This window comes from Chelon labrosus, assembly GCF_963514085.1.
Source record: "Chelon labrosus genome assembly, chromosome: 1".
Classification (NCBI taxonomy): Eukaryota; Metazoa; Chordata; class Actinopteri; order Mugiliformes; family Mugilidae; genus Chelon; species Chelon labrosus.
The window spans coordinates 18707883-18731930 of record NC_140337.1 but is presented as its reverse complement, the minus strand read 5'-3'; the positions used below and the strand labels follow the sequence as shown (position 1 = coordinate 18731930).

General features: G+C 41.0%; 3 protein-coding genes across 3 annotated transcripts; 1 reads left to right on the top strand and 2 right to left on the bottom strand.

The window, feature by feature from the left end:
• Window positions 1-1015: 1015 nt before the first annotated feature.
• Window positions 1016-10212, bottom strand: LOC311488268 (up-regulator of cell proliferation-like; the record flags this gene model as incomplete). Its single annotated transcript, XM_084544873.1, has 5 exons — window positions 10098-10212; window positions 8657-8704; window positions 8479-8563; window positions 6543-6680; window positions 1016-5685 (listed from the first exon to the last, which is right to left on the bottom strand). Exons 2-5 carry the CDS (start codon window positions 8675-8677, stop codon window positions 1016-1018), a joined length of 4914 nt encoding a protein of 1637 aa, XP_084400999.1. The 5' UTR covers window positions 8678-8704; window positions 10098-10212.
• Window positions 10213-11926: 1714 nt separating this feature from the next.
• On the top strand, window positions 11927-15292 carry pop7 (POP7 homolog, ribonuclease P/MRP subunit). Its single transcript, XM_084552848.1, has 2 exons — window positions 11927-12057; window positions 13850-15292. The coding sequence occupies exon 2, from the start codon at window positions 13854-13856 to the stop codon at window positions 14307-14309; it is 456 nt and encodes a 151-aa protein (XP_084408974.1). The 5' UTR covers window positions 11927-12057; window positions 13850-13853; the 3' UTR covers window positions 14310-15292.
• A 1634-nt stretch (window positions 15293-16926) lies between these two features.
• epoa (erythropoietin a) lies at window positions 16927-23389 on the bottom strand (the record flags this gene model as incomplete). The annotated part of the gene is made up of 5 exons (XM_084551744.1): window positions 16927-17079; window positions 18127-18291; window positions 18588-18674; window positions 18820-18950; window positions 23311-23389. 5 exons carry the CDS (start codon window positions 23387-23389, stop codon window positions 16927-16929), a joined length of 615 nt encoding a protein of 204 aa, XP_084407870.1.
• Window positions 23390-24048: the final 659 nt, after the last annotated feature.

The window sequence follows — 24048 nt, the reverse complement described above, 5'->3', positions numbered from 1 at the left end:
AATGTCAAACATACACAAAAACAATGATACACACTCACTGCTTAAAATTTCAACTTCAAGGTAAAATTGTCACTTGTTTTCTTTTTACTCTCTTTGTTGAAACCAAAACCACCTGACTTGAGGTGCAGAAAAATGTTAAAAAATGGAACATAAAAACATATATTAAATAGTTAGTTAAAGCTTTTTGATAAAGGGGATGGAGAGACTTCTATAATCTAATATAAACAATAAAAGCATTACAGTATACTGCATATAATGGGATATGTGATCATACTAGCTATTTGTAGTTCTAATGAAGCACTTTTCAGCTGCATTGCATGCACACTATCATATTTAGTTTATTTTGAGAACAAACTGCATCTATCACATCTCCTTTTTCAGTGAGAATGTTTTCCTTACAGATTTCTCCACAACAAGCTTTACCCATGACCTCTACACATTCTTCAACCTCTCTCATTCTGAAAATGAATTTAGAGTTGAATGCTTTTAGCACAGCAGCATAGTGACTAAGTTAACTAACTAACTAAGTTAACTTAAATTTCTTGTAAAATGTGTAACTCTTGTTTGATGAACAATAACTTATCCACTATGCCTCACACAAACACAGAATTATTGAAATTCTTTGTCAACAACCTTTTCACGTTGTATTATACAGACTAAGTGAGGTATAAGAAAAAAAAATGCAAACATTTAATATCAGATGCTGCACAGAAACGATAGAAATGATAAAACAAAGATAAAAAGGATACATATCATATTTGTTTCATGAAAAGAAGAAACGGCTCTGATCAGCTACATACATTTTTGATAGTGACATGAACTTTTTTCTAAAATGCAAACTCAGGCAATGATAACAAATTTCAGTAAATCTCTGGTATTTCTCTATTGTAAGTCATGGAGGTTAAATATCTGGGTGTACTGATAATATGTTTAACCTCATCTAATGTAAAGTCATTTGGGATGCTCCTTTATGTAATAGAGAAAAACATACGGACAAATCTTCACATGGTTAGAATCAGTTGATGCTAAATGACTCTTTGAGACTTTGTACTGCCTGCACTGATGAGATCATCTTCCATGTTCCAGGAATATCAGCAGGCTTTGCATGATATGCTTCAGCAAACTCCTTGTTGTACTTTGTCATCACATATTTCCAGTAATCTGACGCCACAAGGCTCACATCTGGACGAATATCCCAGTCTGGGAAGATTTCATGGTAACGCTTGTAAGGGTGCCATTCATTGTTTGTAGCACTGCAGCGAAAAGAAGCGTCACTGTTCACCAAAGATGAGCATATGTCAGTAATGAGTTCTTCTGATTTGTCCCACCTGTATCTTCCCAGACCCTGTGGCCGATGCAGTGAAGTAAAGTGCTTCCCATGGTCTTTTCCTCCCGCCTCACAAGGAGCTCCACAGAATGGACACTGTTTGCCACATCCAATCACTCTGGTGAAAAGCTCATTCTGGGGCTGCACATGGAGATGTTTTAGTTTCATTTTGATGTCTGATTTTTTAAACTTCTCTCTAAGAGCTTCTGCCATGTCCTTCACAGACACTGTGAGCCAGTCAGCAAACTGTTCCTGGTTGGCATTGTTCAGGATCATGAAAGCACCAAGAGCATCCTGGGAAATGACCAGTTTATCTCCAAGTTCTTTGCAGATTCCTTCAACAAATGTCTTCATGTTACTCTTTCCTGTTCTGGCCTTTTTGATGGCGTCATTTATGCTGCTGATACTTGACTCAAGATGTCGCTCTTCAAACTCAAGTGTTGCAGAGCTGCTTGAAAAACACTTTTCTATTTGTTGAAGTATTATTTTCTTTACAAAACTCTCGTAAGAGCTGTTGTAGCTCAAATAGTCTTCGAATTTGTCCTTTGAAAGCAAATCCAGTAAAACTGAATACTGGAAAGACATCCTTGTGCTGAACTGCTCTTTTCTCAGCATTTCATCAATGATGTTAGGACCCAGGGAACGATTGACAAAGGCCTCAACTGCAGGCTTCAAGCATTGGTCCGTGAATTCTTCTGCCTTCTTCTGACACTGGTCTCGTTCATGGAAGACATCTTTGAAATCAGCACAATATTTTCCCTTGTTTTTCATCAGGCATTTGAAGGGGTCATTGACCTGTAGGAAATCTTCATGCATCTCCTGAAAGTTTCTGGCTGCAAATCCACAGATGTGCTGTTTTAGAGAGACTTCAAACTCCATGTCAATCTTAACATCTGGATTGTTCTTCAGACCCTCATCGATTATGTGTAGGATCTCCTGGATGTAAGTATCATGGTAATTGGTCTTTCTTGACATTTTTTCTCCTACAGACAGAGTGCAATCATCTATGATGTTGTCAGCCATTTTTTGTACAATCATTGTATGATCTTCAATCTTGAACAGCTTGCTCAGTTTGTGTGTACATTGGTTGATGAATCCTTCAGCTGTATATTTAAAAGGCACCAGTCCACACTCTCTGAGGTGTTTTTTACTCAACAATTCACATGCGTGAGCCCCCCTATGTGACAGATTTGATCTAAGGTAGTGAGCTACACTGGTGAAGACATCTGTGGCCTTTTGTTCAGTAAAAGACAGTTTCTCCAGTGTTTCCTTCCACATCTTATCAAATCTTTTGTCCAGCTCTGTGTCTGTCATCTGGACCTTTTTCTTTCGACATTCATCAATTAAAGCATGCACTGCTTTTTCAATTTCTTTCGTATGATTGTTCTTGATCTTGTCAAGTTCCGTCATTCCAGTTTTGATGTCAGCTGCTGCTGTGAGCTGATCAACTACAGACCTCTCCATTTCTCGTCGAAGGCTTTTTATACTGTTTGAGAATTCCTCTTTGTATCCTTCAATCAGATAGACGTGACCTTCCGTTTGCTTGAAGTACTCTGTCAAATTGTCTTGAAGCTTTTTCTCCCATGTAGACAGCTCTGTGGAGGCTTCAGTTTTCAAACTTGTGAGAAAATCTCTCATGTTGGGCATATTAGAGTTATCTGCAACTGTACCAAAATTGGAAATTCTTGTTTCTGCATTTGTCACCCAGGTGTACATTTCCTTTTTGCATTCCCATTCCCATTTGTTGAATTCTGTGCAGAGCCTCATGTATGCGTCAGCGACCAGGCTGTTTCTGAAACTGAAGATGAAGTTTTCATGCTTTACTGCATTCCACAAGCTTGTCATCCACTCTTCAAACTCCATGATGTTGTTGGTAGATGACTGACAATTTCCCAGTAGCTTGATGATGTTCTTCTTGAGCTCATATACAGCCTCACTGTATCCTGCATTGACTGGTGCCATTGGTGGGTTTCCATTCCAGAGTCCAGGTATGTACCAGTTCCCCGTGTCTGGACAGTACTCCATCACATCAGTGAAGCTCTTGTTGTCCTCTTTTCGTTCCATTTTTGCTGCTGCCTGGGTCATCTCATTCAGCTGTTGCAAGAGCAGTTTCCTGTCTCGTGAGTTCTTCTCGTGGGCAGAAACATCGGACACGTTCTGATGAACAAACTGACATTTGGGCTTTTTGCCCACCTCCTTCATCCTGAGAAAAGCATGCACAACTATTTGTAAGATGTCCTTCATTTCTGAGGAATTCTCCATTGCAACATTGATAATGGTGATATCACTCAGCCCTACAACAAGTGTTGCAAGCTCATTGTCATGCTCATAACTGTTGTCCAGCTGTGCCAGCTCTGGCGACTTTAAGCCCTCAGTGTCAATGATCACCATGAAGTCACAGTTGAGAAGTTTTTTAGCATCGTCATTGATTCTGATGAGCAACATGAAGGCACCTCGAGTGCATCGACCACTGCTGACTGCAAACTGCACTCCAAACATGGTATTAAGGAGAGTGGACTTTCCTGTGCTCTGAACTCCAAGAACTGTGACTACTCGTATCTTGTTCTTTGAGGACACCAAGACATTGAGCTGAGAGAGAACATCGTTCACCCATCTGAGAGGTATGTTGGATGCATCTCCATCTACAAGCTCAAGGGGAAATCCATCAAGCAACAGTTCAGCACAGAGTTTGGGTAAATGCTGTAATTGTTGACGTGATGGGTGTGTCTCTGGAAGAGAAAGTGAAGCCTCGTAGAGCTGACCCATTTCACGGAAGAAGTGTTCAGTCCCCAGTGAGCTGTTAGAAAGCTGTTTGTCAATTTCCTTGATCTCCTCTTTGTTGTCAGAATTCTTGCATTTTACTTTGTACCGCTCCCTGAGTCCAGACAGTTTTTTACGAGACACGTTATCAAGGTTCATTCTCATCCATTTCAGAAAGTAACGCCTCTCTATCCCGGGGCTTGATATTGCATTGATGAAGCATGACATAGCAGTTGACATGTCATAAGAGTTCTGTTTTTGACGCAGTTGTGTTTTCTGCACCTGAAGATCACTTTTGTACTTCTCTATGTTTTTAGACCCAACATTTCGAAGTCGGAATTCTTCCTTCTCTAAGCAAGTCAGATCCTTCCATATTTGGCCTTGCAAGGGAAGCTGTTCTTCTTTAAATTTCAGGGCGTCACGGATTGCTTCAGTGATTGCATCTGCATTTTTCTTTCCAATCTTGCACTCTGGAACATCTTCATCAACCAAAATTCCAAGTTCATGAGCAATGTCAGCCATCTGCTCTATTGGCATCTTCACCTTTGAGTTCTCAACTATATCACTGACTGCCTTCCTCAAACTTTTGACAAAATCTGCATCATTTTTCTGTTTTGTCTTAATAATGATGTTGGTGTTAGTCAAGCCCAACTGGGTTGCTACCTTTCTTAGAGCATCTCGACTAAAGCTGTTGTTCTGGTGGTTACCCACCAAGAAGATCTGTGCCTTGCCGATTTGGTTAGTCAGCAGATTACACCCAGAGTCTAAATTGTCAAAGAACACAAAAACTGCTGCAGATGTGTGACACAGAAATGAATATTGGGTTTCAAATGAAGCAATGTCCCCACGAAGGTTAGCAACGGCCACTGGTTCGCTGAAAATGTCCATGTTCTTGTTTCCACCAGGAAGGTACCAAGTAATTTCAGTCAGTCCATTGGATATTCTTCTGAGACTGTCTCCACCATCCATGTTGTGGTGAACAAAGGTGTCATGGTATTGCTGAGGATTGCTCAGAAGCTTGTTGAGGCTCTCAGACTTAGACAAGGTGCACTCACCCAGTCTCACAAAAGAAACCATGGGAAGTTCAGAAAGAACAATTCTGTCTTCAATGAAGCCCTTGGAGTCTGAGAGAGACTGAGGTCTATACTTCTTAACAATGTCTCTCATGGCCCACAGCATAAGTGTACACTGCCGTGTGTCACAATTGGGAAGCAGCAGAGGCACAGAGAACTGACACATAGACATTTTGAGTGCCATTTCCTGCTGTACAAAACCATCAGAGCATAGAAAGAGAGCAGTGATTAAGTCAAGGGGGTTTAGCATGTTTGAACTTTGCCTATCAAAAATATCATCAAAATCGAACTCTGATGCAGCATCACAGTTTGGCTCACATGCAGATGTACAATTCACATTCCTTGCTGACACATTAACCATCACCAGTTTCTTTAGAAAATACCATGCAAGGTCTGATTGGCATGTGGCGGGTTGTTCATCAGTGATGGTCTTTTCATCAATCTGAAGTATTTTCTTGAGTGATAGCTTCTCTCTATAGTAATGCTCCAACCCCAGATCTTCCAATAAGCTCTCCAGGTGTGTCTCTGTGGACATAAAGACTCATGTTATTTCTTAGCAAAAGCAGGATTATAAAGTTTAGTTTTCTTAAATTTCTATCCCTCTCCAAAAATGCCATTAGTAAAACTGTATAAACACTGAACATTTACATAACCATATTCTGCAATCCACTACATATAAACTAAATACTCAAATGCAACTTTAAACCAACAGAAACATTTTATTAGTCATTCATTACTACACTGAATTGACATCAATATTTTCTATTCCACTAAGCTCATTACAAGGCTAATCAAAGCTAATTTTACATACTAATATATCTGATTTTTATATTAGATGTGATTCTCATGTCGACCAGAAATGTGGACTTGCCATCTGGGCATTAATCTCTCGTCTTGCAAATTATTGAGTGCTTTGTGTTCAACTCGCAGAGCTGACTGTAAACAAGCGAGAGACTGCGTGTCAAACATTTTGTTAAAAATGCAGACTTAGCCGCATATTGTTAACACTAAGTATGGATATGCAAAGAATGCATCAGAGAAGTGAATAAATATTAGCTGATTCCTGCTTTGGGATTTTTAAATGGTATATGCTGTTCACATGACTCATACCCAATTCACATTCATGTTTGGTTTGTACTCTGCTTAAGTGTTAGAGTGAATCACAACATTGCATGTCAGGCAGCCTTTGGAAAGATTTAATGTAGCACCTTGTAGATTTCATCATCATTCATATTAAGCACTTCAACTGTGATTAGTTTTTGCAGCAGTGTTACATTATAAGTTATGCCACTGCAAACCCCAGGGATATTAAATCATTAATTTTATAAAAAGGTTTTAATATGGAGATTTGAATTTGCATTAAACCATGTTTTTTTACTTACTTGGGAGTGCATGTGTCACAGCAGACATGCTCATACTTTCATGCTCCATTTCTTCAGGAGCTTGGAAGGAGCTTTGTTGCCCAGCACCAACAGGAAGGTCCACGTGAGGAGACACTAACTCACTGCTATCATTAGATGCTGTTGGAATAACATAAATAATGATGATAATTACTTAAAGCTGGACTACACCTTACAAGGGCATGTCTGTACGATGGCTGAGAGGTGCAAACTGCAAAATGTGAAACACTTTTACAAAGCTTGAGACAAATTTACATTTTAGAAAACATTTTACATATCATAAAACAAAATGACATTGCCGTAACACATTTACAAGTCTCGAAACAAATTTACATTGCAGAAAACAAATTACCAAGAAGCCAAACATTTTTACAAACGATGAAACAAATTTACAAGTGGCAGGCAAAACACTTTTACAAACGCTGAAACAAATTTACATTTCAGAAAACAAATTAACAAGACGTGAAACACTTTTACAAGTCTCGAAACAAATTTACAAACATCAACCATCAACCGGAAATGGGATGTAGTGGTAATGCGAGCGGCCAATACGAGATGTTGTTGTCGTTGATGGAGTTCATGGTTTAAGGTGCAGATAAAAAATAGTCCTTAGGCGATTCTTTTATTTATTTACAAACTAAACTTGTCTGTGTGTGTGTGTGTGTGTGTGTGGTGGTGGTGGTGGTGGGGGGGGGGGGATCAAGGAATCTAAACAATCTATGAGCGCGCATTTCCATGGCTCAGCTTTAAACACTGGGAACACCCCTCAACTTCCATATGGGAAAATACGTCACACAACAGATGAAGGCGTCTCCCCTCATCGAAGCTACCAATAGACTCAACACGTGGTGACCCAAGATGGATGGACAGCGATCGAGTGATGTTTTGCCCGTTTTGTAGCTAACACATGAGCCGCGTAACGCAGCATTTTTCAGAGCTTGGATTCTAAAAATGTTGTTTGTTTTTGTTGTCACTGGCGCACCTAAATGTGCAGTTGCTTTTGTTAAAGAGGTTTTTATAATGTTAAAGTATGTGAACATGTGTTTTCTCAGTTGTTTTAGATCCACAAGTCTCAAATACTTGTTTATGAATCAAACAAGTATTTCAAGACGTTTTTTCTCTATAATGTCTGTGAAGGTTCTCAGTCATCCAGGTCATGGTATATCCAAAGTAGCTTCTTCAGTTCAGAACTACTACTCGGATGAGTGGTGAAACGTCTTCTGAAAAAACTCTACAAGTCCAGTTGCCTTTTTTGAACCTTTTCCCTATAATACAAAAATGTAATAAACACTCGTTACTTTGCTTTATTTTTTATTCATATATTTCCCACTTTGAAATAATGAAGCTGTGGGTGACAAATTCAGAGTAGGCTGCACTGAATTGCGGCCATGGTCCCGTTCACCATGTCACAGTCAGTCCTTAGTCTCATCCGAATGAGCACACATGACAGAAAATAGTGAGTGATCACAAAAAACAAAACTGTGCTTGCCACAAAACAGGCAAAACATCACTCGATCGCTGTCCATCTTGCTTCACCACAAACTCCATCAACGACAAAAACAACTCGTACTGGCCGTTCCCATTTAACCCCGGAGCTGGTACATTCCCTTTCCGGTTGATGGTTTATGTTTGTAAATTTGTTTCGGGACTTGTAAAAGTGTTTCGCCACTTGTAAATTTGTTTCGGCGTTTGTAAAAGTTCTTCGTGTCTTGTTAATTTGTTTTCTGAAATGTAAATTTGTTTCGGACATAAATGTGTTATGACAATGTAATTTTGTTTTATGATATGTAAAAATGTTTTCTAAATTGTACATTTTTCTCAAGCTTTGTAAAAGTGTTTCACATTTTGTAGTACTGGTTTACACCTCTTGGCCACTGTATTTCTGCATAAACAATAAACTGTATAAAGCAAATTTTACCTCCTGTATCAGACTGTTGACAATCGTGTTGGTCCCCCACAGCCTCACTGTAAAGATCAACGAATGAATCCTCATCGCTGGATACCTTAGGATAAATGAGGAAAAAAATATATATATATAAGTAGCCCAGACACTATATACGGGCAATGTATTACTGTTATATTGTGAATAAGTTTACCTCCATTGCAGGTGCAGACATGCTCCAGATTACTCAGGCAGCTTCTCTCTACAAGAAGTGGCAGACAAGTCTTTAAGTCTTTACCCCAAACTGACAAAACATATTTCATTCAGTTCAAACTTTTATTGTGTTCAATTAACAGTGACTGGACAACAGTGATGTGTCATTCACACAAGAGCCAGCTTTAAGAGCCGATGCTTGTTAGCGAATCAGAAGAGCCGATTCCCATCCAGTGAGAGCTGGCTCCCCACTATTTTTTATTATTATTATATTTTTTTTGCCTTTTGCTTTCATCTCTGCTCCTGTGAGGAAGGAAGCTGAACTTTGTTTTGATGGGAACGCCATGTGGCCAGTTACATGTGAGGACTTAGGGTCATACCATTATGTGAAAGCAGAGAGAGGGGGATAGATGCTGCTGACTGAGTAAGACAGCAGACAGCGGTGAGGAAAAGAGTACAAGCGCATGTAGTTATGAGTGACGCCCGTAAAGGAAGCAGCAGCTGACATTTAAAGACATTGGGAATGGCAGAGCTTAGTGTCTTCACTGCAAAATGAAAATATATAAAGATCACTTTCCACCACAAACCTGCATAAGGACATTTATACCGTTGTTTACTGAGTTTGGTTCTGTTTTTTCTTGTGTGGATTTCATTGCAGTGTTTTGTTCATTTATTTGCATAATTAAAGTTTTATTGAAATATTAAACAAAATTAAGAATGTTTTTGTAACAGAATAACTGCACAAAATAAGACAATTATTAGACTTATCATTAAAAACATTGAATGCAAAAGGGCTTCTTAACACACAAACCATGCTGTGTTGGGCTAAAATATCAGGCCATAACAGATACTAAATAAAGTAGTCGACTCTTCTTCGGGAGTCATGTCAAAAGAGTCGGCTCTCGGAAAAGAACCGAACTTCCCATCACTACTACAGCCCCGAGCAATTAAGCAGAAAGAGACCGGAGACTCTTCAGTGAAGGTCTGGCGAGGACGTGGTTGTGACAAGCCTTAAGGAAACGCTTTGTCATTTCAACACAGCCAACCATGTTTACAACTGCATTAAAGTTTGGGTCATGGCATTTCTATTTTTATTTTATTATTTTTTTTTTATTTATTTCTCTTAGCAAAACTGTAGCTTTAATATCGCGTCATGAAATATAATGACTAAAAAAACAGCTTGCTTCTAGAAAATACATGGAGCGTCGTGCTGGCTAGAAGGAAGTATAGCATTATAGATTAATATGCTTTAAACTCGACCCCTTCGGCTGTGGGTTGAGGCTGCAGTGAGATTCAAGTGTGAATACTTTACAGATATAGCCCTGAAATCACTGCGTGAGTAGTCGCTTGTCCAAAAACCGCTAATCTTTCCATCTTCGTCATGTCATGCGCAAATGTTGATGCGAAAATTAGCGAGAAAACAGTAGACTAAAGCAACTCACCTTCCGAGAGGAGATGAGCCTGCTGCAAAATTTGATTGTTTATTCAAAAGGTTGTTTCAAATCATGCCTCAATCTCGATTAAACTTTGCTGTTACTGATGAAGCGTATCTCTTCGCCTGGTACGACTAAGAAGTGCTGCAGTCAGAGCACAGTGCGTCTTTAATGCTCGGTGAACTCACTTTCACTTTTGGTTTTGTGAATATGCGGTTTCCTGGAAACGGTGCCTTTTTACAGAAATTCCCCTGATGAACCACTAAAGCAAAAAAGGAAGAAGGAAAGCGGATACGTACAGGTTTACTCTCTTTGCATGTTTTTAATTTGGAGGTAACTGTACAGGAGGTATATTATTTCAAAAGACAAAAAGCATGTAGTCACACTGGCCTTGGTGCATGTTTGAAGGAAGAATTTAAGTTTATTTAAATTTAAATTTATGACTTTGTGTGTTTCTTGTGCATGGCCCCTTTAAGGTTTGGAGGATTTGCTGTTTTAGCTTAGTGGCTTCAGAGAGAAATTGTCTGTGTCTGCTCTGCCACTTTCTCCACCGATGAGCGTTTTCTGCTCTTTACAAACATGACAGCCATTTTCTCTCAAGCTGCCGGACTTCTGGGAGAATGGTTTCACCATGATTGGGTTACTTACTCTTCCCAGGCTGCTCCTGCTCCAGTGTGGCCTCTCTACCTGAAAGATCCAGATCCTCAGACACAGGCTGGACTGGTCCACGGAGGGGAAGTTATTTTTGGATATTAGGACTCCTTCCAAATGCAAGACTGGCACACTCATGACTCAAGGCTCCACAGAGGGAGTAAGCAAGTGGGAGTGGATGCACCACTTACTTGCTTAAATCAACAGTTTCATTCCAGTGAATAGAACAGCGCCTTCATTTGTCAGACCCCTCACCCTCTTTTTTGACAACACTTCTGCTTTTTGCCGGAGGCCAGCAGTTCACAGTATTTGTGCTCCACAAGCTGCCAACGTTCATGAGTCTCACACCCATCCCCAGTCCTTATCAAACCCAGGGTGGTTTACAACCAAGTAACTGTTTGGGAATTTTGTCTCACAGTTCCTTTATTGCCTGTCTGTCAACATAGTCAGTTTTTTTGCACCAGTCCTCACCTTACAACATGGCTTTCCACAGTTGTTACATCCCTATACTGTAAATTTGCAGTCTGCCCACTCAGTTTTCACCTGCCGGCTTGGGACTGGAGGGTCCCAGGTTCACCTTCCCCCGTGTCCATGGCTTGCCTTGAGCAAGCACCTAACCCCAACTTGCTCCCCGGGTGCTCCAACTGTTCACACTAGTGGGTGAACGAATGGATGGGTCAAACAGCAGGAACATAATTTCCCCTCTGGGATCAATACAGTATAAATTATTATTATTATTATTAGGCACTATTACCCTCGACTACATCATGGTACCTCAAGCCCAAGACACACAAGACACAAGCAAGGAGGTGATGGATAAAAGAATGAAAAACAAGTGCCTGAAATCTCTTCACTAGCCAACAAAATAAGTTTCTCAAAAATAAAATAATACACATAAACAGAAGATATTATTATTATTATTATTATTATTATTATTATTATATATAATAACCTACTCAAGAGATTATTTATTTCGTTTTATTTCTATCCTATATTCAAAGTGGTAGTATAAATCAGAGGTTGACTGTAAATCCCATTTCCATTAAAGAAAAAGGTAAGCCCGTGTTTTATTATTGTTATTTTCTTTTTATCTGTTTATTTTTATATTGAACAAACGGAGTTTGAGGGAAGGATGGAGGGGTCGGAACAAAATAATTGCCGGTTAAGGCGGTGTTACCGAAATGTACTTCCGGGTTACAGGAAGTAAAGCTAGCCCGAGCTAGCCGCTATAGAGACAGCAGCGGAGGAGAAAAACATGCGCCCCTGTCATCAGTGAGAAACCTAGTGAGATGTTGTAACTTGAAGCTGTCCTCACAAGGTAAGTTTCTGTCATCGATCGTGTGAATGAAATGCCATGTAGATAAACCTCTCGGGTGTACGTAGAAATAGCAGCTTGGTAGCTTAGTGGAGCCACTGCACTGCTTCGTAGCGTTAGTTAGCTACCGTCTGTTTAGCCTGTTTGTGAACACAACAAGAGTATTTTAGCATATTTAGGCTTCTTACCTCATGTCTTAATTAATATTACGTACTCGCCAGTAACTATGTATTTTGATATGTATACGTACACTTATTTTGTTCGGTCTTATATTTTTATAAAGTCCCCCATGTTGCTTGTGTCTCACATGCTTTTATATTTGATCACGTCTCATCAACTCATTTTACCGAATTCCTCGTTTGGCTGCAGCTTCTTGACTTTAGACTTCTAATGAGATGATACTTGACATCATTTGAGTAAACTGGAGGTGTTTCTGTGGTTTTATTTTAAAGGGGAACTACTGTTTTTACAACCTGGACCTTATTTCTGGCATAAAATACGATCGTTTACTCACCCATATAACTTTTCTATTTCTTCGGGAGATAATTAGATCAGCGTATATCCATGTAGTGGGAGTGACTGGGGCACCGAAATGCAGCCTCTAAATAACACATTATCTGCCGCGAAACACGTTCATTTCCCCAATATTTTGTTATCGTATGCTAGTGCTAATCGGGTTGTTTACCTGTAATTTGCTACTGCTAGTTTTTTACAACACGGCTGAATATTTTTCCAATTCTGAGGATGTGGACGAACCATAGCAATAGCAAATTACAGGTAAACAAGCCGACTGTCATCATCCAGGTCAGAAGACATCTTCCGGGGGCTGTAGGTCAATCTACAGACCCCGGATGATAATAACAGGTAACTCCGGACTCAACGGGGAATAGCACTAGCGTACGATAACAAAATATTGGTGAAATGAACGAGTTTTGCGGCAGATAATGTGTTATTTAGAGGCTGCATTTCGGTGCCCCAGTCACTCCCATTATATGGATATACGCGGATCTAAATATCTTCCGAAGGACTACAAATGACACCAAAGTTATATGGGTGAGTAAATGATCGTATTTTATGCCAGAAATAAGGTCCAGGTTGTAAAAAGCAGCAGTTCCCCTTTAATGCCTAACTTAAAACTAGGTGCCTTTTTATTTGACATTATGAGAGACTGAAAGGTGGACATCCGTCCATGCATCTTATTCATCCCTTGGGAGCAAATTTACAAAATGTCTGAAGCTACAAGGCTCATCTGTCCAAACAAGTTGTGCTAGTGCAAACGCCATGTGTCCACGTAGTCATCATACCACTCAGGAAGGAGACATGGTCCGTCTCAAAGAGATGAACATACTCGGGACCAGACCAACAGCAACGGAGCTTGTGAAGACAAAAGAGGAAACGTGTTCAAAACTATCTGTAGCTACAGTAAAATGAGTCGTACATTGACATGACCTAAAAGTATGGCCATGAATGAATGAGACTTATTTATGGCCATAATGATTGAGGAAAACAGGGAGGCTTGCAAGCCGAAAAACATTAATATTCCTGCAACTTACTGTAAGAAGCTTGTTGTCTGACCCAAGTCAAACGTTTATGTAAAATTCTAATGGACTGGGAATGTGATGAAAGAAATAAAAGCTCAAATAAATCTCTTTCTCTACTTTAATTCTGATATTTCAGATTCTTAAAATAAAGTAGTGCTCCTAAAACAGGTCATCTTTAAGTTTAAAGATACATTTATTAGGTAAAGGTCTCGGTAAACCTCTGACTTCAACAGTGTATCTCCATTCACATACAGAAACATGACGGAGCCACGCAACCCTGGTATGTCGTCCATCCCTCAGACAGCCCCAGCGCACACCGACTCGAGCTCCCCGGCCGTAGAGATGGACCCAGTGGAGTACACCCTTAGGAAGCGCCTCCCCCGGAAACTCCCAAAGAGACGGAACGACGTGTACGTCAACATGAAGACTGATTTCCGGGCTCAGCTGGCACGCTGTCAGAAGCTTCTGGAAGGCGGAGCTCACAGGGAGATCTGTGTCCACGGCCTGGGCCTGGCAATCAACAGGGCTATTAACATTGCCCTTCAGCTGCAAGCCAGTAGTCAGGGGGCACTGCAGCTGGCAGCCAACACGTCGACGGTGGAGCTCGTGGACGACCTGGAGCCTGAAGATCCCGATGAGGCTGCAGAGCCCATGACACGCACGCGTAACAACTCAGCCATTCATATCAAGGTCTTCTACCCTGATCCTCAGTGACCTAAATAGAGATGTGTCAGGCATTCTCTATTAGTCCTCATGTCCTATTTTGTTCCCTCATGTGTGGAGACGTTTGGCAGCGGCAGAGAAGCTGTCAGGTTGTCATGTTTGTGCCAGTGAGCAAACGGATCAGTTTAGTTGACTCCTACGTTTCTCACGTGTTGCATCCTGCTTTTTAAAAGCGTAGTTTGGACTCTTTGAAGTGCAGTTGTAGAAGCTTCTTATTATTAGACATTGTATTACTTGCAGTAAGTGGAGAAAACAGAGGAGCACAGAAACTGAAGACCAACAAACACACCAAAATGCATATTAACAAGCCTTGTGGCTTTCAAAAAGAGCATAGATCGACATGACGGCTTCAGGTCTATGACGGGAAAGTGTTTGATCTTTTGTTCTTTTTAAAGCAGTTCAGTGCTGGCACTCATGTCTGCTCCCTGTCCTCCATATACTGTAGGTAATACTCTGATCATACATAAATGTGTCATACAACTTCACCTCAAAACTTTTCCCTGTATGCTTGCATGTCTTGGAGAAACAGTGGTGTTTGTCAGGTGAAGCTTCAGTGTATTATATTACATGGCTGTGCCAAATGTACACATGAGTGTATTTAATTCAAAAGTCCATTAGTGTGTAGTGTTTTTTTTGTTGAAGTTTTAAAGACGCAAATGGAGAAACAAAATGTGTTTGCGTTTCAAGCAGATGGTGTTCTCGTTAATGTCCACTAGATGTCAGTGGTTGTCTGCAGTAAGCGTCCCAGGATGTTATCCCTCAGCAGCCTCGTTTGTGTTGTGTGGCACCATGTCACGACACTCTATTCTCAAATTGTTTACAGCGTGGGGGTTCAGCTGAGGGTTGGAGAGGCTTAAAAAACATTTAACTTTGTTTTTATATTGTTTAATATCTGCTGATGTTTATTTATTTCAAAATGGATGGAATAGAAGACAATGTGTTTGGTTTGTTGAGGAAAAAAAATAAATAAAACTTCCTGGAACTTAACTTTCTTTAACCTTTTTTTTTGTTAACTTTAAGAAAATTGATCTGGATGAACATCATTTTGGTCTGGGATAGCACGTCTGAACTGAAAGAGTTTGCTTGACCTGAAAAAAAGAATGAATGAAACTGACAGACTTCCCCTTGTTGTGTTTCCATCTATCCTCTCTTTATCCAAGAACAATATTTTGTATTTAAATAGTGAATTATACAGCGACGGGACAAAACGACACAAAAAAAAAAAAACAGGAAAAGAAAACATACAAACATCCTTAAAAACATCTTGCACTTGCACAACAAGATATAAAAATACGGAAACAACAAGGAAGAACACTTAACTAATCTGAAACAGTCGAGCATCCAATTTATAGAAACCCTCAAGTTCCCAGGACTAACTGATTGCCTGCTTGCCGTTTGATGACGAACATTAGCGGGAGGGAGGAGACTGTGTTAACGTCAGGTTCTGGAAAACTTAGCAATTTACGGCGCCACAGGATGTTAATTGTAAATTTTTCCCAGACAGTCTGGTTATCAGTGTGAAGAGGCCGGTAGAGTGTTGGTAAGGCAGAAACAAAAACACAGATAATACTGACAAAACAGCTTCACAGTTCACATGTAACTCTCCTCACTGACTGACCTCTTTTTACTCCCTCGCTCACTAAAACCGAACCTCGGCATCGACTTTGTAGGCCTTTGTCCTGCTCTGTGGAAAGAACATGCAGTGTGAAACAGCTGTATAATCTATATATTTAAAAATAAAATGATAAAAAGGAAGAGCAGCGTGTCATTGCAGTTGATGTGACCAAACATCTTTGCAAATGCCTTCAGTGTTACACAAGAGAACATGACATAGAAAGCCCTACTAAAATCTTAAAGACCTGACGCTAAGACTGGAGCTTAAAAGTAGAAAATCTGTATAAATAGTAATTACACAACTTAAAAAAAATATTAAAATATTCAATGAAACAAAAAAAAAAAAAAAATCCAAGAGAAGAGACTAATGTTTTTTTTTTTTTTGTGAGGCATAGTTGAAAACGTGACAGGCTTGTGGGGTGAGGCCTCATTCATTTTTTGGCTCTTGCAGAGGTATTGGAAACAGACGCCCTGTCGCAACCTCACCAGTCCGCCAATTTCCAGGTGCAATCAATATGTTCTGGGTGTTTCACTTCACAATTCCCTCCAGAGAGGCGAGTGTAGGGGTCAAAATGACTGGAAACAGACACACACACACACACACGCACAAACATACACATTAAATGTACATTGAAACTTTGAGTCCTAACTCACCCACGCAAAAATACATCCAAACACAAAGTGCAAGAGAGTGCCAGTAGAACAGCTATTGGAGCAGTGCTTCCCAAAGGCATTATTTTGGTCAGTGTGTGCTTCATCGTGTCCGTGAGTCACATCTACATTCCAAGGTGCATTCATCTCCTGTCCATCCAAAGCCTTGTTGGGACCGTCCTCTCCTTTCAGCTTCCTTCCCAGAGTGTGAGGATTGCTGCGTCTTTCTTTCTTTCTTTCCACACTGCCTCCAGCAGCCAGCGTGCAGGTTAACAGTATCAAGTTCCTCCTCTTGCCATTGGAAACACAAATTACCTTCGCCTCGACTCGGGCGGTAAGCTGATCAGCTGACGTCTTGCTGACAGGCTTGTGCATCCAAGAGGAGGAGGCGCACTTTGCCTCGCAGGAAGTTGACGTGGACTTGAAGCAATTCTGTTGCTGTGGACACCCTCCATGTTCCTTCAAGCCCCACTACAGTTGCTGGTGGGGTATACTCCTGAAAGGAAATATAAAGAAACTCGTTGACGTGACATTTAGTTTGTCTACACGCTAGGCCTCAGCTTGGATCTGAGTCATTAACAAAGGTTGTGTTGTCACAACTTAAGCAATTTAAGAACATGCTTGAACAGCAGCTTCAGTGCCCAGAGCGTTGTAACTGAAAGCCTGCATTGTCCCATGACATCTCTAAGTTTCTCTATTTGAAAAGAAAGCGCCATTATTTCATTACAACAAATCCAGCTTGAGCTCAAGTAAGTCATTGTGTCTTGGAAAGCAAAAAAACATTGGCTTAGTTACACTGGCTTTCACCTTTTGACCCAAATTCTAATGAATTCAGAGAGACTGGTAAGACTGTAGACTATCCACCACCATCCACCCAGATCCCCATCAGAGCTAGAAAAGGCCAGACAAGTATATGGAGAGCGAAATGCTTCTTCCCAGGAAAATGTCTGGCTTAAAAACTGACAGATCAGGCATAACATTATGACCACTGAGAGGAGAAGTAAATAACATTCACCATCTTGTGACAATTCAAAGTTCTGCTGGGAAACTTTTGGACCTGGCATTGGTGTGGATGTTACTTAGATATGTAGCACCCACCTAGACCAGACCAGGCACCCCCACCCCATAGCAATGACACACACAGCAGGATGCAGCCTGACACAGGCACACACACAAAAAGGGTTTAGCAACAACTCAAAAAAACATGAAGAACAGCACAAGGTGTTGACCTGGCCTCCAAATTCCCTAGATCCCAAACTGATCAAGTATCTGTGGGATGATCCACAGAGGCCCCTCTCTTTCCTCAACCCATAGGACCCAAAGGCCCCCATTAACAACATTCTGTTACTAGACACCACAGGACACCCTCAGAAGACCCATGTCTTCTCTGATGGGTCACAACTGTTTTGGAGGCCCAAGAGAGACCTACACAATATTAGGAAGGTGGTCATAATGTTATGCCTGATCGGTGTTTAATAATGGATAAACAAGACCAGCTCTTTCTTTCAAAAAGGTTGAAGGTTTTGAACTTGCTGCCACTCACCTGGATGTTGAGGCTACGCAGCACGGCATTGATGCTGAGCAGGTTTCTGACTGTGGTGTCTATGTGGCTGTGCAGTGCTGTGTTGGTGACTGAAGTCCGCAGCAAGTTGAGGGCTTGTTGTAAAAGCCACAAGCCGGTCTGCACTTCCCAGGCTTGATCTAGTGCCTTGCCAGAAAAAATAAACAGAGGGCAAGAGTTGAAGAGTCTCATTAAGGGAGCGATAAGGAACAGAGGAAGTGGAGCAATCAGCTCTCTCATTAGAAATTAACAGGACTTACAGGTCCCAACAAAAGATGTAAGGCACTGACCTCTAGCAATATGTAAAAAGCTTTGATTCTAAGATGTTTGCAGTTAAAGAAATACTCAGTAAAAAGGCATAAAATGCATATAAACCTGTTTTATACTTGATAGGGAACCAAAATCTTTTATCAGCTGTGCAATATTCAAATATTTTCACTTACATTTTTCTTCTCCCAGACATCAAAGTCGACTGTAGATTGGGGAACAGTGACAGACTCTGAGAGTCCACATCCTTCTCTACATGACTTCTGCAAAAACAGAATAATAACGGCCATCTTTAGAGTACTTTTAGCCTGTGGTGTGTAAGCATTTACTTTGGGTGCTTTAAGGATCACGCTATCTGGGCAGCAACCTGCTCTTAGGTCTTAGCGCATGCATACATTTTCCGCTCACCATAGCGACTTCTGCGTCTCGTGCTTCCTTTATGAAATGGTTCAGGACCCTCAGGTCACAGATTGGCCTCAGTGGGGATGGCAAGCCTGGCCGGGTCCACTCCAACACTATCAACAGCAAGGCGAGCAGTCCTGCCATGACAGATACAAGAAACACAAATGCGTTTGTTCAAAGGCCAGTGAATACATAATAACAGACATCACCTGATGTGAGGGAGCAAGGTAGGTGGCGTTGACTTAATTTATCGTGTTTTCACTACTAGCCTGTGTCCTGTGAATGATGTGTCAGTAGTTTTTTTTAGTTCATCCATACGTGCTCTTGTTCAATGTGATAACACATAGGTTGCGGAGAGGTTTACTGTACAGAGCTATAATTGTTAGAGTATTTTATGGCTTCGCTGACATTTAACTTGCCCTCTCACTCTGAACACTGCAGATCATTCCTGTGGCACATAGCACCCAAGCTAGTTGTCTTTCAACATGGTAGCGTGGTAGTGTGCTTTATACAGTGGCCTACCCAGATTGGGAAGAACAGATGCAAATTTGCAAATGCAAAAAAGGGTGACTTTCTCTTGCAGAGAACAGAGAAACTCTGGGATAGAACTGAAACTCCTGGTGGAGTTGAAGAGATCGCTGATCGACATACAGTATCAGCTTAAATTTCTTATATGACTAACATATGTTTTACTGCTGTCTTTGTCTACAGCTTGGCTTTCATTGTGGTCTTCCTCTTTGCTTCTCCAAACTCCAACTACACCTACTGTAAATGATAGACTGACTGTGGATATGTACAACATTACTTCAAACAAATCAAACCAACCCTTTAGGGACGTATTCCTGCAAGGAATTACAAAAAAAATTTGATTTTAATTGCGATCTTCCGATAATTTAAAGAAAAGAATGACGAGAAAAACAGCATTTCAGTCATGTCATGCATTTATCATTTGTCATGACATTTTAAATGGATATAAAACTCCATATGAACAAATGTTGTCTTTCTGGTGTCTACCCAGCACCCCCTCCGTGTGACGTCAGTTGCGGTCCGTCCGCGTTATCTGCGTAAAAATGCATCTTAGCGGTAACGGCATATGATTTTCAAATTTTACGCTCGTTGGTCTCACATTGCTTCATTTGCACCATTGTTGGACCGCGTACGACAATTATTCCCTTTAAGTTACTACTGTGCCTTACTTGCATGTGGCATACATGTGGTATATATTCAAGACATTTTTGTACATATATGCCAGTATAATCGTATAAAATGGTTATTTCTCATGCTGAATCATGTAAAAATGATAACAGAATGATTCAGCATGATAAAGCAGTATCTCATTCATTTTTATTTTTAGTTTTGCATATGTCACCTAAGGAATCATGTGATTTCCTGCACTACGAAGAGAAACCAGCAGATATCAGGACATTGCAACAGTGACCTTCCTTAACCTTCATCCATAACATTAGCGCATTAGCCAGGCTGCTTCAATAATGTAGACATTACTTCTGACCTTTCCTCAGTGAGCATTACTGAAACTTCTAACGTTCGGCACATTCTGAACTCTAAGGATACACTTGGCAGCAGGGGGGTTTGACTCTTGTGGGTCATGTGGGCACCCAGCCTTGTTCCTCTGTGCCACATGCTGAATGCACTCTTTCACAGCAGCCTGGATGTGTGACGCAAAAGCATGACAGAAAATACAGATGATCCGCCCCGGCAGACGGGGCAGATACGGGTCAAATTAAGTTCTCAGACTCGGAATAACTAGCGCAAATTAACCCGGCCTCCGTAATTGCATTAATACTGTAGGTTTGCTGCAACTGCAGGATAATGAGAAATCACATCAAGTATTATAATACCATTACTAGTAGTACGTTAGTATTGGTCCTTCGAAAGGTCAACAGTATAATCAGCTTAACCTCCATGCTCCCTTTTCCGCAATGCAAGCGTCACGGAGATTGTGAATGACACGTAGGATCGGTCTGTGACTTCATCTGACTCAGATCACCCCCATGGTTCACAGGAACGTTCAGTAAACTCTTTATGTACATAGTTGGTGCTGCGGTGTCCCACTACTTCAAAGTTCTGTGCAGATTACTAACAGTATTGCGGCATACTGTTCCCCTGCGCAAATATGAACACATACGCCGCTGCATGACAGGAATTATCCTTGTCATTGTCTGGTGTGTGACATTTTAATAGGAATTATGCATTTAAGTGTATTAATCCTGTCGGCTGAGTGGCTACTTCGCTTCTCTTAGGCACTAATACATTCGTTTGAAGACTATCGGACATTGGTCAACTTCAAAATAAATCACAAAATTTAAATCTTTGTGCATGCCGCCTTCTTCGGGCTGGTTTAAATTTATACCAACACTTTACCAGCAGTTTCAAAGTTTAATTAACGTCTGCACGGACAAACTACTGGCCTCTTTTCCATATGCACTGACGTTTGCTAAACAAGTGTGTGACTCAGCTTGAGGATTATCAGTGACCTTTTCACCTCCACCAATGCCTACGTGAGAATGCAGCAATCGAAAAACCGTGTATACACACATTCACTCTATCTCTCTACTTTCTCACCACGGTGGTGGAATTTGCGCTCCAGGACTGCGGCCAGGGAGCGAGTCAACCGCCAACATCAGCGGCCAAAACCATGTTGCTATTTTAAATTGGAAGCAGTAGTCCACAAGCGGTAGTGCTTTGGATAATAGCAAGCGTCGCTTCAGGTATGTGACAGATGCTTTGGGAAGGTGGCCGCCTGCTCACATGAGGTGACATGTGCTATTTTAATGAACTCGTGTCGAACAAGTGCATCAATAGAGCTCAGCAGTTTAAGCATCAGGCTGGTGTGCGCCTAACTTAAATGGCACGGAGGACTGACAAGGAGATACTATTAAAAGCACATGTCATTGATGGAATGGTTGCTTTTGAATGCTTTGCAACCTCTGCTCTATTTTGAACAGGTCTTCCACATGATAAAGTGCACGGTTTTATTTAGGCAGCTATCAGATGACACAGACGTGACATAATTTCCTCTTATGCTCTGGTGGAAATCCCTTAAACTTCTTGTTCTTTTCCCGCTGACATGCTCCGAGCAACGCGATGACCGTGCACGATTCAGCTTGCGCACTCTGCACCCTTAAAACGCCCAGCCTGCTGTGTCACGCTAGAGAAACAGACTTCACATCTGATTCCCATGGAACAGGACAGAAAAGAAACCGGTTGTCAGTACTCAGCATCTGCCCCCAGGAGACTATTTTATCTGCAGTGACGGTAACAGGAAATAAAAACCTGCAACTCCAACAGATTTAGTGCCCAGTCCCAATGAGTAAGGTTTAGGATTAACTGGATGTTCTGGACCAACTTCATTAAAAAATACTAATGTCTATTCTAGTCATAACTCGTTTGCTAGATGTCACCTTAAATTTCAATTCAAAGCAGTTTGACACCAGTCAATGCAATATCTTACAACTCAATCCGTGCAATATTTTTATCCTATTCTATTTCATTATTTATGTTTTATAAGCTATTCTTCTTGCTCTTGTTACTTTTTTATTCTACCTTTTCTGTAAACTGTTGTAAACTGCAATTTCCCCATTGCGGGACTAATAAAGGTTTTTCTTATTCTTCTTATTCTTAAATACTGAAAGGACTACAGCTCTGCAGCACAGTCTAATGCACAGCAGTGTTCTAGGAAAGGGATTTACACAATCTATTTCCAAGAAGTGTTATAGAAAACCCACAAACCTGTAGCATGCAGCATACACTGGGTTTGTCACAAATCGTTAAGGACGTGTGACCGGCATCGGTGCTCGTCGCGATTTCCAGAGGTGGATTAAATAATCCAGAGTCGGTCCCACACAAATAAATTACTGCATGCAGCATCCATACATCATCAGTGTGATTGCAAAGCGTGTTCAAAACCACTCAGCACGCACAGCGATCCACAAGGTAACGCATCAGACCAGAAAACATCATCCTCTCTCTTACCTCTACCCGTTTTCTGCAACATTCGCAAATAGGTGCAGCATCTTTTAAAAGCATCGTGAATGGCTTAAATCAATGCGCGGGCGTCACGACTCAAGTTAAAGGCACCAGTCAACAAATCCAACAAGTCCAACATGTAACCAAGCGCGCTGGTGTGTCCAACCGGCATGTGGCTCCGTGTTTAAAAAAAAAAAAAAAAAAAAAACCCACACACAGGCTCTGCGCTGCTGGTGAGAGCTATCACCTACCACCAGACTTTGCATCACTGCTGTGCGTTGGCAAAAACCTTTTATTTACCTCCCCTAAGGATATAGCGATAACGTGATAGCCCGCAAGGACGAGGACGCGCCTTTTTTTTTTTTTTTTTTTTTTTTTTTTACGTACCACGGTGAGCGATTAAACATCAACCCGTCATGCAAGTCCCCCGTTGCGTAAAGCGTGAAAATAGACTTAACTACTATAGCCGCTGTACAGAGAAAAAATCACGAAGGCATGCCCATAACTCACTGGGAAACTCCATAGCGGTGTCCGCATAGCCCCTCACAGGGTCCTCGCGGTTTGTCCCATAGGTCCGTCTATTGCCCATTAATTGGAAACGAAGCTCTTTTGTGGATGTCTTGTGCACTTATCCGGTAGGTGTTTCTAAAAACTGATGCCGTTTGATTTTTTATTGATGACTTTGAAAATAAAGTTGCATTGTTTCTGTGATGACAATATAAACTGCTCCTCCCTTAAGGCGAAAATGTTTTCTTTCATTGTTGTCCAAGTAATAGCGTATCCCTGTTTATAAAACATTTGGACCAAAAAAAAAAAAAAGTAAATAATGTCCCAGAAAAGACGCGCAGACACTTCCCATTCATTGTTTGGGTGGTTTTTAAGAAACCGTCGTGGCTGCAGTTTGATCAAATTGACAATGTGTGTGTTCACAATATAAAACGATCAATTTGTGTTGCCACGTGTGTAGTGAGTGTTAAATGTGATTGAAGAGGGGCTGCTTGCAGTGGACACGGTGATCAGACGATTAGACACAGAAATCAAGATCTGACATGAACGGCATTAGCATGTGAATTACCACAGTAAGAGCCCTGAAGCTGCTTCATTATCAGTCAATAGACAGTGCAGCACGTGGAGCACAGGTAGGTATAACCCACCTCCCCTCCCCTCCCCCCTTTGTCCCCCAGTGGCACAAATCTTTAAGTCTTTACTGCTCCCGTAAGAATGGTCCTTTCAGCGTATTAAAAAAAT

Coding starts and splice junctions, on each gene's coding strand:
- pop7 (XM_084552848.1), top strand. CDS start 13,854: ATGACGGAGCCACGCAACCCTGGTATGTCGTCCATCCCTCAGACAGCC.